Consider the following 18,011-nt stretch of genomic DNA (forward strand, 5'->3'; position numbering starts at 1 on the left):
GTCCACATGTTGGTTGATGCTAGCAGATCTTTAGATAACTTAATCAACACTAATTTTATTTTGAAATATTTATTTAAATTTCAGTAACTTAAAGAAAATTCATACTGTGAAATGGAAATTAGGTTGAAGATTAATGTATCTCAGAATTTGGGTAATTGAACACCGACCTCTTTTAAAAGTTTTGCTGTTTTCGAACGAGCAGCACAGCTGACAGATTTGACACTTTTGACAGCAGCAACGGCAAAACCAGGGGGGGGACACTACAAATGTAGTTAACGTCAGTAAAGATGCAGGCGACTTCTATATCTTGCTTCTCACAAAATTAGTTGACTTCCGATTACACAAACTACTTCACCAGATGTCACTATAAAATGTATATAATTTCAGTGGCATTAATATTTAAATTAAAATAAGTACGAATTCATATTTGTAATTATTATAATTTTCAATCAATTTTGTGAAAAAATAAGAATTTTGTTATAAATTTGATTTAATTATACTGTTTTTTTATGCTGGCAACACTTGCATATCCGCCAAGACCATGTCAAGCATAGACAAGCAATTTTTTTTGCTGTCACTGGAAGAGGGTAAATTTGAAATATTTCAGTGATGGTTCAGCCATTTTCTTCGTTACGGTTCTGAAGAAATTAGATTATAGCCCGAATTAAAACACATACCCTGTTATGAAAACCCCGAAAGTGCGTTGAGTTATCTCTGTGTTGCTCCGCCTTGTCGTTGAGCATTCGCTGTGTGCTGTGTTATTTTGTGCGATATGGACGCTATTTTACAGTAAATTTATTTCGTGGTAGGTACCTAAGTACTCGTAACTTTTGATAAGGCAGGCCACTATCGATAAATCTGCTACAATGCCTAGACTATGTGCTTTTGGATGTAAAAACACTGGTAAGTTCATTTTCACGAATTGTGGTACCTAATACATTCAAGTTCAAGTTCAAGTTCTTTATTTGCATTCATGTTGTACATATAGGTAGTAAATAACAAATAAGTTGTTTCAAACATGAACCCTGCAAGGGCATAGCAATTACTTAAAATAACCTATACCTAATACAAATAAAAATGAAAAATTGTAGGCTTATTAGAATACCTCTTAAAACTTATCATTTAAATATTATTAATTAACAATAAAATATAGCTATAAGAATCTTGTCATATCTATGCATATGTATAGTTCAAAATCCCATATCTAGATACTCCAGACATGGTATAAAAATATGTGTTATACATACTTATTTTAACATTATCTTACATTACATGTATCAGGCAGACATAATACAAGGAGAGTAAATTTATTTTTTCAGGAACAATAACCCATCGCTTTCCAAATCCTGACAAGTATCCAGAACAATTCAAATCTTGGGTCACACTTGTTGGTGGCAAGTTGGAAAAATCTTCGGATTATGAGTACCATAAGAAGAGGATCATTTGTGATAAACATTTCAAGAATGCAGACAAAAACCGTAATCACCGGTTAAATAGATTAGCAGTGCCTTCACTGCATTTACCTGGTATGAATCTATAAGATTATCTTTCAGAATTAGTTATACGTAAGTCGGAAAAACCAGTCTAACTCTTTATAAGGATGTTTTTAGGGTTCCGTTCCTCAAAAGGAAAAAACGGAACACTTATAGGATCACTCGTGCGTCTGTCTGTCTATCCGTCTGTCACAGCCTATTTTCTCGGAAACTACTGGACCAATTAAGTTGAAATTTGGTACACATAATTATGTAAATTAGTGACCCAAACACGGATGGACGTGTAACGTAAAGAAATGAATTTTAGGCATAAGGGCCACTTTTGGGCGGTAAATGAGGAAGTTAAAAAATAAAGTTTTGTGGCCGAATTCCCGAAGTGTCCCAAAGAGGAGTACCTTTAGCTTCAAGCGTGAGTCGGACTTAAAACAAAAAATGCGACTAGGCTGTATCTGGCACGTAGCCGCAATGGTACTTGTAGTACAGTCAACAGCAGAAGTTGCTAAGCGGGCGAGGTATTCGAAATTACCTTGACATGCTCTTATTGTCTTAACTATAAAGTCGCGTCCAGATCATTTTAAACCACTCGCCCGCTTAGCAACTTCTGCTGCTGACTGTACTGATTGATTAGGTTACTATTGTTACGTGTTTTAAAAAGCAGTATGCATAATTTTTATAGTGATATTTAGAGAAAAGAAGCCATTACATGCAATGTACCGCTGACAGAAATATGGTTAACGTAGCTAATTCCGTCATATGAACTATTCCGTCCATTAGAGCATCAACCAACCTCTGTACCTTTTTACAGAACAAAGGCATGTTGACAACTTGGAAATTTCGCATGCTACTCAGCCAAACATTAATGAACAAGCCTCTACCTCAAACTTACAACAAGTTTCTATTGAAGCACCACAGCAGGCTGCATTACCAATCAATACGGGTAATCTATATATTTTTTATATATAAATGCAAGTGTCCTGACCGACGGACAGATTCATCAACGCAGAGCCGAAACTACAAAAGATAGAAATTTGAAATTTGCACACCAGGTTAGATTTATATATAAAGTGTACAAGAGATAAGAAGCGATTTTGAGAAATTCAACCCCTAAGGGGTTCAAAAGGGATGAAAGTTTGTATGGGGTTCAAATTTGCATGCGCAACAACCAATCTCTGTACCTTTTTACAGAACAAAGGCATGTTGACATCTTGGAAATTTCGCATGCTACTCAGCCAAACATTAATGAACAAGCCTCTACCTCAAACTTACAACAAGTTTCTATTGAAGCACCACAGCAGGCTGCATTACCAACCAATACGGGTAATCTATATATTTTATATTATATTTTTATATATGAATGCAATGCAAGTGTCCTGACCGACACATCAACTGACTGATTCATCAACGCAGAGCCGAAACTACAAAAGATAGAAATTTGAAATTTGCACACCAGGTTAGATTTATATATAAAGTGTACAAGAGATAAGAAGCGATTTTGGAAATTCAACCCCTAAGGGGGTTAAAAAGGGATAAAAGTTTGTTTGTTTGTGTTTGTTGTTTGTAAGCGATAATTTCCCTTACCGAACAGGCTACCACGGGTTTTTTGTTACTCGCCACATTTTCTCTTTTTCTAACGTTATTTATATATAAAAATGATATTTTCAGATGTTTTTGAAATGCCTCAAGCCGCCTTCTTTCCGCAGTTTCAGAGTCTCAGTACACCAACACAAAGCAATTCCGCAGGTAGGTTTTTGCTTAAATAATACCATAGAGAAATATAGTAAGACAAGAGTGCTCACTCCATGCATCAGTTTTGGTACCAAAAATATTAGTATTTTCATAGTCGACATCTAGCATCGAGTAGCGGAATTATCAGTACCGCTACTCGATACTAGATGTCTCTCAAGTGGCGACCAACGAAAATTGTATTGAACAACAATGTACAACTAACTAATATTGTTTAATTACTTGTAAAGGTACATGTTTTTTTGTAAAATTAAGCAATTAAAATATGGAATGTGAAGGAGAGTATTCTAGCAGTTGCCCTCTATTTCATTCTCACAGAAATTTTACTTAATGTCATGGTTTCATGAGTAACAATAACAACCTCATCCCAAACAAGGGAACACATAATAGCGACTGGAGGGCAGCATGAGGCGCACCCAGCTCTATGCGACAGAGACATTTAGCCACAGCCATAGCTTCAGAGTACGAGCGGATTTCATCAAATTCGATTCAGTTATTTCCGGTTTAGCCGTACCTCACTCAACACTGTACAATAAAGCGATAGAAATTCATGACATAAATTTCTGCCTATTTAGTAGGTAGGTATGTATAATGGATAGATAATAAGAATCTTAATACTTTTTCAGCTATAACTCAAGATACGAGTGCTGCTCAAGCTCGCGCCGGTGTAATCATGGAGCATAATTACAGCGTGATAAGCAAATCTAAATGGGCGGGAGGTGCTTTGGGCGGTCAAGGTATATTTACATTTATACAATAGGTATACAGTCTGTTACCGACAAGTGGGCTTTTATTGAAACAGGGTAAAGTAACATAGTTCTTTAACTTAACCATGATCTTAATTTACTTAAAAAACTAAAATTCAGCCTTTATTAACTTTCTAACGAAATTTTAATTGCCAGCAATGGTCAGCACAGTAAATTGACAAGTAAGTGCTAATGACAGCTCTTCATACTTTGTTTATTATTATTACGACGTTTAATTTTAAGAGTTAGCGATACCAAGTATACCAACAACACTTAAGATAGCTACACCAAATTAAAGGCACTAGTTTCATTGATAAACACTTTATTACCAACTAAATTAAACTTAAATTCAAACCCCTAATTTTTATACATTACAATATAATACATTAACGCCACATAATACGAGTAGGTAAGGTACTTGTCGTTGGTTTGCTACCTGTCTGAAGTGCTCGAGAATCCATTCCCCAACTTGCACTGGCACGGTCCCGTGCATTGCGCTTTCAAGCTGACCAGGGGCGATTGGCTGGATCTCACGAACTCGCTGAGAAGCCGCTGTTATCAATCGAGCATTGTGTGGATGTCGTCAATTAGGGAAGTGTTTCCGATAAAGCCTTAAGCCTTGAGCTGCAGTTCCACGTGTATTAACAGCTCTTGAGCATCGTAACCCATTTTAAAGAAAATCTAATACCACTTTTGCATATTTTTTGGTGTGTTTTGACAACCCGACGTGTTGACGACTTTTGAAATTATCATGTCAAAGTTTACAAAAAACACTTAAAACCTCCATATATGAACGCAATGATAAGGACGACAGTAATTTTGTGATAAGCCCCCTCCAGACTATGCGCGTGAATCGCGGGCGAAGCCGCGAACGCGAGTGTGGAGTCTAGTTCGCTGATATGCGAAATCGACTCCAGACTCGCGTTCGCGGCTTCGCGCCGCGATTCGCGCACGAGTGTGGAGCGGGCTATAGAGTTGTCTCAGTTTTTTATCCCCGTACCATGATATGCCTTGTACCACGTGCGTTAGCGATATGAGTAACGACAATTACGCAAATACGAAATTTAATTAAGCTGTTAATTCACATTAATATGATTTGCTAATACACGAAAACAACTGCTAATGGATCATATTATTATCAGTTTTAATAAATGCCCGCAAGCCAGTTACACACTGTATACCTACTAACTTTTGCCCACGACTTATTCTACGTGGAATTTATGATTTAAGTAGCTTACTTTTTATCCACCTTTTTAGCCTGTTCGAGATCTTGAAAACAGTGAAAAATAGAAATACTACTCCTAAAAATACGTGTGATATCTCATTCGTCATGATGCCTAGAAAAATGTATTCGAAGCGTGTAATGTACACAAAAAATATTAAAAGTAAAGCATGTTAAGCCTTATATATCACTGAAAATTAAGGGTTCTAATAGCTTTAGCCAGCACAAAATCGCTTCGGGAAAAGGAAGGACAGATACTTATTGCGATATTGGGGAAATAAAAAACAACTATTTAATCTCCCCTTTTTTTGTTTATAACTTTTGATATTTTTTGTGTGCTAATACTCTCTTCGAATACATTTTTCTAGGCATCATGACGAAACTAATGAGGTATCCTGAAAACGGTGAAAAATAGAGATACTACACGTATTTTTAAGAGTAGTATCTCTATTTTTCACCGTTTTCAGGATCTCGAACAGACTATTTGCTTATTATACATAGATTACCCACACATACTTCCACGGAGCTTCCTTTTTTATCTTATCTTATAAAAGCTATCCTTTGTCCTTCCTCGGTACCAACTCAGAAAACTATCTCTATTGGTACCAAATTTCATAAAAATCAGTTTAAGATCAGGTTACCTAGTTAGTCATAGGGGTGACCGGACTGAAAAGGTTAGGAACCACTGCATTGTGGTTTACCAAACAAATTAATGTTGCCCTCTGGCGGCAGAACATGGCAGTAATAGTCTCTATTGTAACAGTGCGGTTTATTATTTTTAACCATGCTTCCAAATTCACACATTCAGTTTTGTTTTTCAGATGGGCTGAAAACAAAATCATCTAGCACCAGCTTAGCAGAATCAATCTCACTGCGTACAAAAATCAAGCGGCTACGTACTGAGATAATAAGGTTACAGAAAAAATCCAAGTCATTTGCAGCGAGGCTGGCAAATGCCGAAGACCTCACAACCAATCCTGCATTCCAGGATATTGTAAATAACATGACAAAACCAGCGCGACTATTTATGCAGATGCAGCAGCAAGCGAAAAAAACACCAAAAGGACGACGCTTCACTGTTGAAGAAAGGTGTTGTCATTATCTGTATACAAAAAAAGTCCGAAATGCTATGCATTACTTCATAAATATTTTACCTTACCATCTACAAAAGCTATGAAGCGCTTACTGGGCCAGATAAAACTTAGACCGGGGATAAACCCTATAATTTTCAAAAAAATTAAGGAAACTGTTGCGAAGCAAAACCTATCTGACAGATTATGCAGCCTCATGTTCGACGAGATGTCATTAAAACCGCAGGTTTCTTATAATGCGCAGAAGGATAGAATGGAAGGCTTTGCTTGCAACCGTGACAAGGCGTTTGCGGACCACGCCTTAGTATTTATGGTAAAAGGAATCAAACATAATTTTAAGCAACCGATTGCCTACTATTTTACGACATGTTTGCAGAAAACGGAATTAAAAAACATTATTGTGGATGTTATCAAACACGCACAAAAATCTGGTCTCATAATCGTGAATACTGTTTGTGATCAGAGCCAAGTAAATGTTGGAGCCATCAAGGAACTAGTAAATGACACCAAAAAAGAAAATAAACAGCTACAGAAGGAGTTACCATATGAACATTTTAAAATAAATGGCAAAAACATTATCCATATTTATGACACTCCCCATTTAATGAAGGGACTCAGGAATAATTTACTTTCCAAGGACATGCGCTATGTCATAAACGGGCAAGAGAAAATAGTGATGTGGCAACATTATGAAATGTTATATGCCGCCGACCGAACATATGGAGAACTACGGCTAGTGGACAAGTTGACCGAAGAGCATGTAAATCGACAAAAAATAAAAAAAATGCGAGTCAAATTAGCGACCCAATTATTTAGCCATAGCGTAGCTGTAGCCGCTGAACACCTATCGGCCAGTGGCGATCTGCCTCAGGAGTGTCGTCAATTAATTGACATTACTTTGATGCTCGACGACCTATTCGACAGCCTGAATGGAAATACCATAAGCATTCCTAACGGAAAAAAATACAAAGGATGCGTGAAGCGGAATTCGCCACATCATAAACTATGGCAAGACTGTAAAACAATTTTAAAGACAGTAACATTTATAAAAAAACAAGAAATGAGTGGGAATAAAATGCGAAAAATCGAACAGACCGTCCTATCTGTTATTAATTTTATTAAAACTATAGAAGGTGTAGAAAGAATATGGACAGTTTTGTCGGAAAAGTTCGGTTTTGACATTTTATTAACCCGACACTTAAATCAGGATCCCTTAGAAAACTTTTTCTGGAACATTCGCAGCTATGGGGCAAGAAACAACGCGCCTAATACTACGGCGTTTGAAGCGGCCTTTAAAGCGCTTTTATTAAACAATTATAACTCGCTCCATTCCAAAAATGCGAACTGCGAAGATGACTCAAATAAATGTCTACAAACACTAGATTTCTTTCTGAAAGAAAAACATGCAGACGCAGACGTTCCACCTGAAAAGGATGTAGAATGTAATGCTGAGGTTTTCTCATGTGACAATTTACAAGAATCCGATGCGGGTCAGCGGAATTATGTGTGTGGATGGGTACTGACTAAATGTCTTAAAAATGTTGTCAAAAGGTGTGAGACCTGCAGAGAAAGTCTAGTTGATGGACAAGACGCAGACAAAAAAAATGCATTCATTAAAGCAAAAGAATATAGCACGAGGCGATGGCTTTGCTACCCAAGCGAGGATTTTGTCAATTGTTTTCATGACATACAAAATATTACAATGTCGTTTTTAAAAAAAAATGTGCCGAAGAATAACTTGAAAAAAGACATTACCGCAATAACTGATGTGTTGGTTGATTATCCTTTTAAATGTTTTATACATAAAGATAAACTGACCCAGTATTTCACAAACACTACAATAAATGTTTTACTGTACAGTTGGTGCAGATCAGTTAATCGCATATTATGTGGTAAAATAAATTATAATGATGATGACGACGAAACTAAACGTGCAGCACAATCATATTACAACAGACATAAACATTACAAAAATAAAATATGTTAAATGGAGTTTGCACTGGTATAACGCATATTTTTAGGCTCTTCTTATTCTTATGGCGTAGTAAATTTTCTTATTAACATGTATCTTCTTGTGTGTGAATGCTTTTTCACCACACGCCTTCTTTTCTATTATTTACCAAAAATTGTACTTTCCTAGGGATCATGTGGAGTAAAACATGAATTACTCTCGGCAGCAAAGTTTGCTCGCTTCTCGTGACTCTGCAACGATCAAGATTCCACTTTTTAAATCTCTCTATACACTAGTAATTTTGGAATATTTCGCATGTTTTGATCTCGATATAAGCACGAGAGGTAAACAACAAGTTTGCTTCTTTACGAGTCTATTGTCTCTGTTACTATTTTCCCTACACTTATTGTATTACGCTATCAACAAAATGAAAGCAATAAACATATTTACTTTAATATTCTGTTTTTTTTATAATTCCATTATTGATAACATTAATTAACGTTTTCCACATAATGTTAGGTCTACTTGGGCGGTTTACAAGTACATTTTTTGTTTGACTCCTTGTAAACAATTACAGTTATTTGTTACAAGAAACCAATCAAAAAATGGACTTTTAAACCGACCAAGTAGACCTAATATTATGTGGGACGAAAGTACACGTATGGATGCATATGTAGTTGTACACGCACACATACATACTTAGTTTCGGGGGAGAATCAGAGATGGCGCTTTCAAATGAGTTTCCATAAAATGCTTCAAGAGGGCTCTCTTTACCTATTATACTTACTTTACTCTTTGGGCAAAACCATGGCAAAACACAATTTGACATAAGCTCAAGCTATACATAGCAACTTATTTTCAAGATTAAAAATGAGAATGCTAATAAAGAAAGTGGCTTCGGCCTCAAATTTATCGTTCATTCGGTTAACCGCAATAAGATTGAGTTCCAGCGATTCAAAAGCCAAGTCTCAAGAAAAAGAAAGTCCTAAGCCGGAGCTAGAGGAAGCAGCGATAAAAAAAAGTAAGGTTATCTTTTGCTTTTTTGGAACGCATTAAATTTGAAGGCATTAAATTACTCTAAATAAATTCTTGTTTCTGAAACAAACTATGAAACCTAGCACATTTTTGTTCTTGCTTTTCTTTACGTAAATCCTCGTAATTTCTACTGAACCAATATTTGAATTACCATTGGATTGGATAACAATGGTTTTTACCTTGGTTTCTTATGATACTGACCCGATTTACATATGGCCTGTGTATGTTTTTAAGAAAACCCATTGATCTACACCAGTAGTCGGCAACCTTTTAGCAGCCAAGGGCCAAATAGTAGTTACCGAAGTTGACGCGGGCCGCAGTTTGTTAATATTTATGACTTTACCAGACATTGTCGTTTGTCAATAATATATACAAAATAGCCAGGGAGGCACGCGGGCCGCAAGTGAGGGGTCTGGCTTTCGTAAAACATGTCCTATTCAGCCATTTTCACATAAGTGAGTTTAAGTTTAATAACCAGTTGATATGCAATCTATACTTAAATGTGATGTAGTGGTGTAGGTAATACTTCACTACTACATCATTTATATTCATTATACTATTAGATCTCATTACGGAGGTGACAAAACCCCTTAAAAAAAAACTATTGTTTCCAGATATTGTAGTTGAAAAGTATGGCGGTATAATGACTCTGAACATAGACCGTCAGACGACTCGCAACAGCCTGGACGAGCCCACACTGCGGGAGATGGCGGCCGCCTTAGATGCATTCGACAAGGATGCTGAGGCCAAGGTGCTGGTGTTCAACGGAGAGGGTGGCTCGTTCTGCTCCGGGTTCGATATGGACGAGATGAGCGAGAAGGGATATTATGTGCTGAAAGATGCTGCTGTAAGTGTTTTTGTTACATATAATATGTAAAAATCAATAATTGATTTTGCTTATTGTATTTACATATGTAGCTCTAAAAATACAATAAAAAACTTGAAAAAATGTTCAGGAAGAATAAAAGTACACATTATAAAACAAAGTTCCACGCCACGCCTGTCTGTGTGTTTGTATATTGACGATAAACTCAAAAACTACTGAACGGATTTTCATGCGGTTTTCAACTATCAATAGAGTGAATCTGGAGGAAGGGTTAGGTGTATAATTTGCTAACCTGTGCGAAACCAGGACTGGTCGCTAGTTTGTTTATAAAATTATGCTGTATAGTTTGGCATTAGTGCGACAAATATTTCCATTTCAGTATATATTTGACGTGATAATCACCGACCCGATAATCAAAGAACACTGGTAGCATGCAAGAAAACCGGCCAAGTGCGAGTTGGACTCGTATTTCTAGGGTTCCGTACATAAGTCCGACTCATGTTTGACTGCACATTTGTAATAGGTTTTCCTGTCATCTATAGGTAAAGAACTATTTAGTGTATTTCTTTTTTAATTTTAGACCCTGAAGTTTCGGAGATAAAAGGGGGGAATGGTCATTTTTTGGTTATTTTCTTAAATAACTTCGAACCTATGTATTTTAAAATTATAAAAAAATATGTCCATTTTTGGGTTACTAATTTACATATGTGTACCAAATTTCAACTTAATTGGTCCAGTAGTTTCCGAGAAAATAGCCTGTGACAGACAGACGCACGAGTGATCCTATAAGGCAGCGGTTCTCAAACTTTTTTGGTGACGGAACCCTTTCGGCAAGCGAAATATTTGACGGAACCCCAAATTAAAAATTTTCGTTCATCACTGTGGACCAGATATACCTATAGAAGAGCTGTTTTTTTTTCTTATTATTACAAGTATATTTTCGCGGAACCCTAACAGAGGCTTTGAGAATGGCTGCTATAAGGGTTCCGTTTTTTCCTTTTGGGGTACGGAACCCTAAAAAGTGTTACGTTGTGGACAAATCCCCATGGTAAAGTTGTGAACAGATCTCCATGGTAACGTTACGGCCACGTGTTTTCTTATGACGTTATCACGGAAAATTATCGTCCGTAAACCGACTTCACACACAACCGCATTTTTTTAAATATCTTATTATGTATTTAACTAATTCCAGTCCCGGTTGCTACGGCGCCCTCTATGTGATAAGCCAACAATAGCCGCCGTCACCGGCTTCGCTGTAGCCGAGGGCTTCGAACTAGCGCTGGCGTGCGACCTGCGGGTCATAGAGGACACCGCTGTTATGGGGTTCCTCGGCCGAAGGTTCGGTAAGTATCATACTGCTTGGCAGAGACAACGACAGTAGAGAGAGATAAGCAGTTTTTTATTTCATAATCACAAGTCCGGGTTGCTGCGCGCCCTCTATGTGACAAGCCAACAATAGCTGCCGTCACCGGCGTCGCTGTGGCCGAGGGCTTCGAACTAGCGCTGGCGTGCGACCTGCGGGTCATAGAGGACACCGCTGTTATGGGGTTCCTCGGCCGGAGGTTCGGTGAGTATCATACAAGAGAGACAACGACATAAGAGAGAGAGATAAGCAATTATTTATTTCATAATAACAAAGATTTGAGTCTGTGCGGAAAGAGAAGAGTCGTGGAATGTATTGGCAGGCGTGGCTCACTCCGCGATTTCTACAGGTAGCTAAAAGTACACCCATTCCACACCAATTTTGATGGCTAGCCATAAGCCGTGTGTGGCGCTGTCGCCACCTAGCGGCCATATCTGTCCAGATCGTAACAGACGCGTTTCGTTAGAGAGTGAGTCTTCTGTACTTAGTACTATTATTTATTCTGTGGTATAAAAATAAATAAAGAAAATAATAATTGTATCGGTATTTCAGGAGTGCCCTCAACGCTGTACGGCGGCCGCAGACTTACATCCCTCATTGGTCTGTCACAAGCTTTAGACTTGCTTATGACCGGCAGACTCGTCTCCGGGACAGAGGCCCACCAGAAAGGCCTGGCTGCTAAAGTCACCGCTACTGGCACAGGTGATAGCCTAGCTTAACTTTTTTCCAGGCATAAGATAAACGTACTAGTGCTCGACATGCTAATGCCCAATAGATGACACCTTGCCGTCACCTCTATTGACAATGACTTAAGTTTCAAGATGACATGTACTGGGACCGCGCCGAGTACCAGTACGTTTACCTTAATAGGGTATTTGTCTACTAGTCAAATCAGTTTCTTTTTTCGAACTGTCAAAACGATTTTGCTACTATGGAATTTATATGAAACACTAGCATGTGACGTGACGATCAAATTACCTACTCTTTATAGTTTTATAGGGGTTTTAAAATAGAAATTGTGTCTAAAAATAACTGCTGTCTACGTTTAACTATTAATCTTCTGGTGCTTTATTTCATGCATGGTGTAAAATAATTTATTTTAAATACAGTCAAATACCCTAATAATTCGTCACTAGATGGCACTGTACCGTGTATAAAGTAGCGAACGATATCTCGACAAAGAACGTACTGTTTCTTGCGTTTATTGATATCGTGTCATTATATAATTTTTACAAGCTTTTATTTACTTTCACCTGACCGTTGTCTGTTTGTCGGTCTGTAATCAAATCTTGCAAGTTAAATTTGATCCACTTTCCGGTTTCCGATTGAGCTGAAATTTTGCATGCATATGCAAGTCGGGTGACAATGCAATATTATGGTGTCATCGAGCTGATCTGATTGATGATGGAGACCGGAGGTGGCTATAGGAAGTATGTGATAAAACTACGAAATCTAATTGTGTTTGGGGTTCTTAGAATTGTCTCGATGAGTATTAAAAGTACAGACGGCGATAAAAGCATGTACCAAAAATGAAATTTTTGCCGAAAACTTTTTGTACGGCGTCGCGCTGTGTAGCGACAGATGTTCTATGCACTACTTTGTTAATAGGGTGAATCAACTTTTTCTTGTAACTAGTAAGATACTAGTTATTTTGTATTTAAATGAACCAAACTTGAATTTTTTTGGTAGTTATAAGGCCTGTCCATAATGGGACATCTACTAAGCACTTTTGTAGAACATGGTACAGCAGCTCTTCTAAGAAACTATAGTATGCTACTATTGTCTCCTGGCTGATGGAACGGAATAACAACAAGAAATAGTTGATCGACCGATCGTAACAGATCGTAAGCGAAGGTCTTCGTTTCAGATTGTACAAAAATGCTTTCTATGCCTATCCAACTTTCCAGCTGTTCTCTAATGGTCGCATTTTTTAGGGTTCCGTACCCAAAGGGTAAAACGGGACCCTATTACCAAGACTTCGCTGTCCGTCTGTCCGCCTGTCACCAGGCTGTATCTCACGAACCGTGATAGCTAGACAGTTGAAATTTTCACAGATGATGTATTTCTGTTGCCGCTATAACAACAAATACTAAAAACAGAATTAAATAAAGATTTGAGTGGGGCTCCCATACCACAAACGTGATTTTTCACCAAAGTTAAGCAACGTCGGGCGGGGTCAGTACTTGGATGGGTGACCTTTTTTTGTATTATGGTACGGCACCCTTCGTGCGCGAGTCCGACTCGCACTTGCCCGGTTTTAATCGATTCTCGTGAAGTTTTAGTCATCTTTTGTTTGATTAATTGAGGACATCCCTCGTGACGGCAGGCGTCGCGCGATGTCCTAGCAAAAATAGATCTGATGATGAAGACCGAAGTCTATCACCGCGCTGTGACCGGATCAACGCGAGTACCTATTCTGTGTCGACATGTCGTTAGCCAGTTTGCCGACGGTACAGCGCCATCTAGCGAGCGATTGGGACAACTTTATTACGTTCTTTTACTAGGGGTGGTATTCCATCTGTCCCATTTCTTTGTCCAATGGCATTGCGTCTAATTAAGCAAAATGTAAAACCCAATACACATTGGACAAAGAAATTGGATAGGTGGAACCACCCATAACCATAAAACAACCGCCAATTTTTTTTTTTTTAACTCCTTTTACTTTGAAGGCGGTCAACAATGTTTTAACATATCCAGTGCCACTAAGTGCTATGGGTTACGCTCGTAGGGTTATTCCTACTAGTTACCACCAAGTTGTTACCGGTGGTAACTACTGGGAATTTTTTCCCCATCTTTTACGACTCGGTGGTAAGTGGGAATAACCCCGCTCACAGCGCGTAGCCACGTCTTTGCCGTATGGAGAGCGTAGTCACGAACAGTGTACCCGACTGTAGGGTTCTTGGCGCTGAATTAACAAGGAACCCTTTTATTTCAGCCCTAGGAGAATCAATAAAACTGGCCAAGTCCATATCGAAGTTCCCCCAAAACGCGCTGATGATGGACAAGCTAGCCGCGGTCAACTCCCAACTGAACCCGAACAGTGAGGAGTCTATGCGCGACGAGGCGGTCATGCAGAGTCTACTGGGCGCTGCTCTGGAGGACTTGAAGGAGGGCGTCAAGAAATTCCAAGATGGTGAGTACCATAGTCTAATAAAACATGGTCTTCTCTTCCCAGAGTGACACAAGTCTACGTCACACTCTCTTCTTCTTCCTCGCGTTATCCCGGCATTTCGCCACGGCTCATGAGAGCCTGGGTCCGCTTGACAACTAATCTCATGATTTGACGTAGGCACTAGTTTTTACGAAAGCGACTGTCATCTGACCTTCCAACCCAGAGGGTAAACTAGGCCTTATTGGGATTAGTCCGGTTTCCTCACGATGTTTTCCTTCACCGAAAAGCGACTGCTAAATATCAAATGATATTTCGTACATAAGTTCCGAAAAACTCATTGGTACGAGCCGGGGTTTGAACCCGCGACCTCCGGATTGCAAGTCGCACGCTCTCACCGCTAGGCCACCAGCGCTTCCTACGTCACACTAACATTGCCGCTTTATATAGCGCTATTGCATATTATTATATAGCGCTGTCGCATGATGACGTAGGCTTGTGTCAGTCACGTGGTCGGAAGAGAGTACCAGGCGGAGTATATTATTATACCATGGTGGGTACATATCGTCAGATGACTACCAAAGCTCATTAATTATCACCACAAGTTCATAGCAGTAGTGAACCATATTAGTAATAAAATAAGGTTGCTTTTTGTTAAATTATTCTTAGGGTTCCGTACCCAAAGGGTAAAAACGGGACTCTATTACTAAGACTCCGCTGTCCGTCTGTCTGTCACCGGGATGTATCTAATGAACCGTGATAGATAGACACTTGAAATTTTCACACATGATGTATTTCTGTTGCCGCTATAACAACAAATACTAAAAACAGAATAAAATTAATATTTAAGTGTGGCTCCCATTCAACAAACGTTATTTTTTTGCGTAATGGTACGGAACATTTCGTGCGCGAGTCTGACTCGCACTTGGCCGGTTTCTAGGGTTCCGTAGCCAAAGGGTAAAACGGGACCCTATTACTAAGACCAGCAGAGTCTTAAATCTTTATTTTATTCTGTTTTTAGCATTTGTTGTTATAGCGGCAACAGAAATACATCATCTGTGAAAATTTCAACTGTCTAGCTATCACGGTTTGTGAGATACAGCTTGGTGACAGACAGACGGACAGCGGAGTCTTAGTAATAGGGTCCCGTTTATACCCTTTGGGTTCCCTAACTAGCCTATTTTACTTTTTTCAGGAATCGGTAAGCACGGGAAGTTCCACAATCTGACAGAAGTTCCGGTAGAAGATTGGGAGTTGGAAAACACGGTCGAAGAAACGGTGGTCACGCACGACGTTGATAAGAAGAAATGAACCTTACGTTGCTAGTGTTAAGGTCTGTTATCCGTTACGAGGATGGTTCATATGGATGATGTTAAGCAATAATGTGTCAATCTACATTATTTTTTTTAGTTTTAGTAATTTTAATTGTAGTTTTAGTTTTATATTTATTTTGAAATAAGATGTCATTTAGCTTACTAGTAACGCGACACGCGATAAAAGTTTTTGATACAAACTTTTATCGCTGACTGTACTTTTCTTTCAACAGGTAACTATTTAATACTCATTCTAACAAATCCAAATTTAAGTTGCGTTGTTTTAAATAGAGATGCGACGGATAGTTGTTTGGCCGGATACCGGATGTTCGGCCTGACCATCGGCCGAATATTCGATAACCGGCCGCCGGAACCATACCTTATAGGTGCTCATTATGTAGGTTTTGACCTGTTTCGTAGTGAACCTTCGCGCGGACTCATTTCTAAGTACGAAATGAGTGCGCGTGAATGTATTAATTGTTAAAAAAAAATAAACGAGTACGATTATGATATGACCGTGACTGTTTCTCAAATCCGATTTGTTTTACTACGAAATCTCGCCAAGTTACTATCCGGTATCCGGCCGGATAGTAAGACTGAGGGTCGGTTGCACCAAACTGTTCGTATCATTAAAGAGTTCGCTAAATGTGGTTGGTGCAACTGGCCCTAAATGCCAGTTGCACCAACCACATTTGACAGACTGATCAACGTCACCCGGCGCGCCCCAGCGCTTTACTATGACACTTTCCATACATAAAAATTTAGCGAACTCTTTAACGATACGAACAGTTTGGTGCAACAGACCCTTAGACTAGAACAATAAGACTAAATATTTGTATACCTATATGGTAGATCACAGAGTACTATATGAAGTCACTGTCATCTGTATATAACATGTGTTTCACAAATAAAATATTACTTACTTACACGTTGACATTATGATGATAACTTTACGGGTGAGGCTATAGTTCGTTTTTTAGGGTTCCGTACCCAAAGGGTAAAACGGGACCCTATTACTAAGACTTCGCTGTCCGTCCGTCTGTCTGTCACCAGGCCTGGTGTCTGTCTCACGAACCGTGATAGCTAGACAGTTGAAATTTTCACAGATGATGTATTTCTGTTGCCGCTATAACAATAAATACTAAAAACAGAATAAAATAAAGATTTAAATGGGGCTCCCATACAACAAACGTGATTTTTGACCAAAGTTAAGCAACGTCGGGAGTGGTCAGTACTTGGATGGGTGACCGTTTTTTTTTTTTGCATTATGGTACGGAACCCATCGTGCGCGAGTCCGACTCGCACTTGTTTAGCATTAGGAAGAGCTTGCAAGAAGGTAAGCGATCTTGACATGTCTTTTAATTGAAACGCTTTTTAAAAATCAAAAACTATTATGAAAGCGGAAGAATATAAACGATCGTATTAGATTCATAATTGTTACATATTTGCCGTAACTTATTTTTAAAATGTGTTTTTCAACTAAAAGACACGTCAAGATTGTTTAACTTATTACTAATGCTAAAAAAACGAACTATAGATAATATATAAACTGTAAGTTTTTGTTAAGTATTATGTAGCATAGTATTCTAGTCCTATTTAACTATGTGACACGAAATTCAGTGTTTCTTTAAAACTTATCCCATTGAATAAACAGCACAAAAACTTTTTTTAACTACTCTATGTATTATAGAAGAATAAGAATATTGTTAAAAAATAAATGTTTCAACCAAGATTTGTTAAACAAAACAATATATTATCATGTTTTGTTTAATAGAACAGGGGTTTAAGCTAATAATATTCCAACTACATTTAGTCTGACATAAAGAGTAAAAATTAAAAAGTGGCAATACTGTAGTGTCGTCCCTTTCAAATCAACCTATATAAGAAAACGGGACGACACTACAATATTGCCACTTTTTAATTTCTACTCTTTTGTCAGACTATTACATAATGAAGTAGCTGTACTACTAATGCCATCTATTGGCGATGTTGATTAAACCAAAGCATATGGTTGTAACAAGGTTTTAATAAAAACAGTATTAAACCGGCATATGGTTATTTTATTATGTATTTCGTTACCCCCGACTCCTAGGCACTATTTTGTATGTATTCTAACTGT

At 38.2% G+C, this 18,011-nt stretch overlaps 2 protein-coding genes across 2 annotated transcripts; both read left to right on the forward strand.

Annotated features, from left to right (window-relative positions):
* Nucleotides 1-133: 133 nt before the first annotated feature.
* On the forward strand, nt 134-6,768 carry LOC134674220 (uncharacterized). The gene is made up of 8 exons (XM_063532279.1): nt 134-151; nt 1,298-1,526; nt 2,299-2,430; nt 2,679-2,810; nt 3,156-3,233; nt 3,863-3,973; nt 6,026-6,293; nt 6,759-6,768. Exons 1-8 carry the CDS (start codon nt 134-136, stop codon nt 6,766-6,768), a joined length of 978 nt encoding a protein of 325 aa, XP_063388349.1.
* Nucleotides 6,769-9,064: 2,296 nt separating this feature from the next.
* Nucleotides 9,065-17,908, forward strand: LOC134673711 (probable enoyl-CoA hydratase). The gene is made up of 6 exons (XM_063531711.1): nt 9,065-9,267; nt 9,896-10,128; nt 11,300-11,450; nt 12,023-12,172; nt 14,406-14,603; nt 15,775-17,908. Exons 1-6 carry the CDS (start codon nt 9,117-9,119, stop codon nt 15,888-15,890), a joined length of 999 nt encoding a protein of 332 aa, XP_063387781.1. The 5' UTR covers nt 9,065-9,116; the 3' UTR covers nt 15,891-17,908.
* The last annotated feature ends 103 nt before the right edge of the window (nt 17,909-18,011 follow it).

Source organism: Cydia fagiglandana, chromosome 19 (assembly GCF_963556715.1).
Source record: "Cydia fagiglandana chromosome 19, ilCydFagi1.1, whole genome shotgun sequence".
Classification (NCBI taxonomy): Eukaryota; Metazoa; Arthropoda; class Insecta; order Lepidoptera; family Tortricidae; genus Cydia; species Cydia fagiglandana.

Excerpts from the sequence above, each read along its gene's own strand:
- LOC134674220 (XM_063532279.1), top strand. Across the intron at positions 3,234-3,862 it reads AACACAAAGCAATTCCGCAG|CTATAACTCAAGATACGAGT; the intron begins GTAGGTTTTTGC and ends ATACTTTTTCAG. Across the intron at positions 3,974-6,025 it reads AGGTGCTTTGGGCGGTCAAG|ATGGGCTGAAAACAAAATCA; the intron begins GTATATTTACAT and ends TTTGTTTTTCAG.
- LOC134673711 (XM_063531711.1), top strand. The coding sequence starts at position 9,117 with ATGAGAATGCTAATAAAGAAAGTGGCTTCGGCCTCAAATTTATCGTTC. Across the intron at positions 12,173-14,405 it reads AGTCACCGCTACTGGCACAG|CCCTAGGAGAATCAATAAAA; the intron begins GTGATAGCCTAG and ends CTTTTATTTCAG. Across the intron at positions 14,604-15,774 it reads CGTCAAGAAATTCCAAGATG|GAATCGGTAAGCACGGGAAG; the intron begins GTGAGTACCATA and ends TACTTTTTTCAG.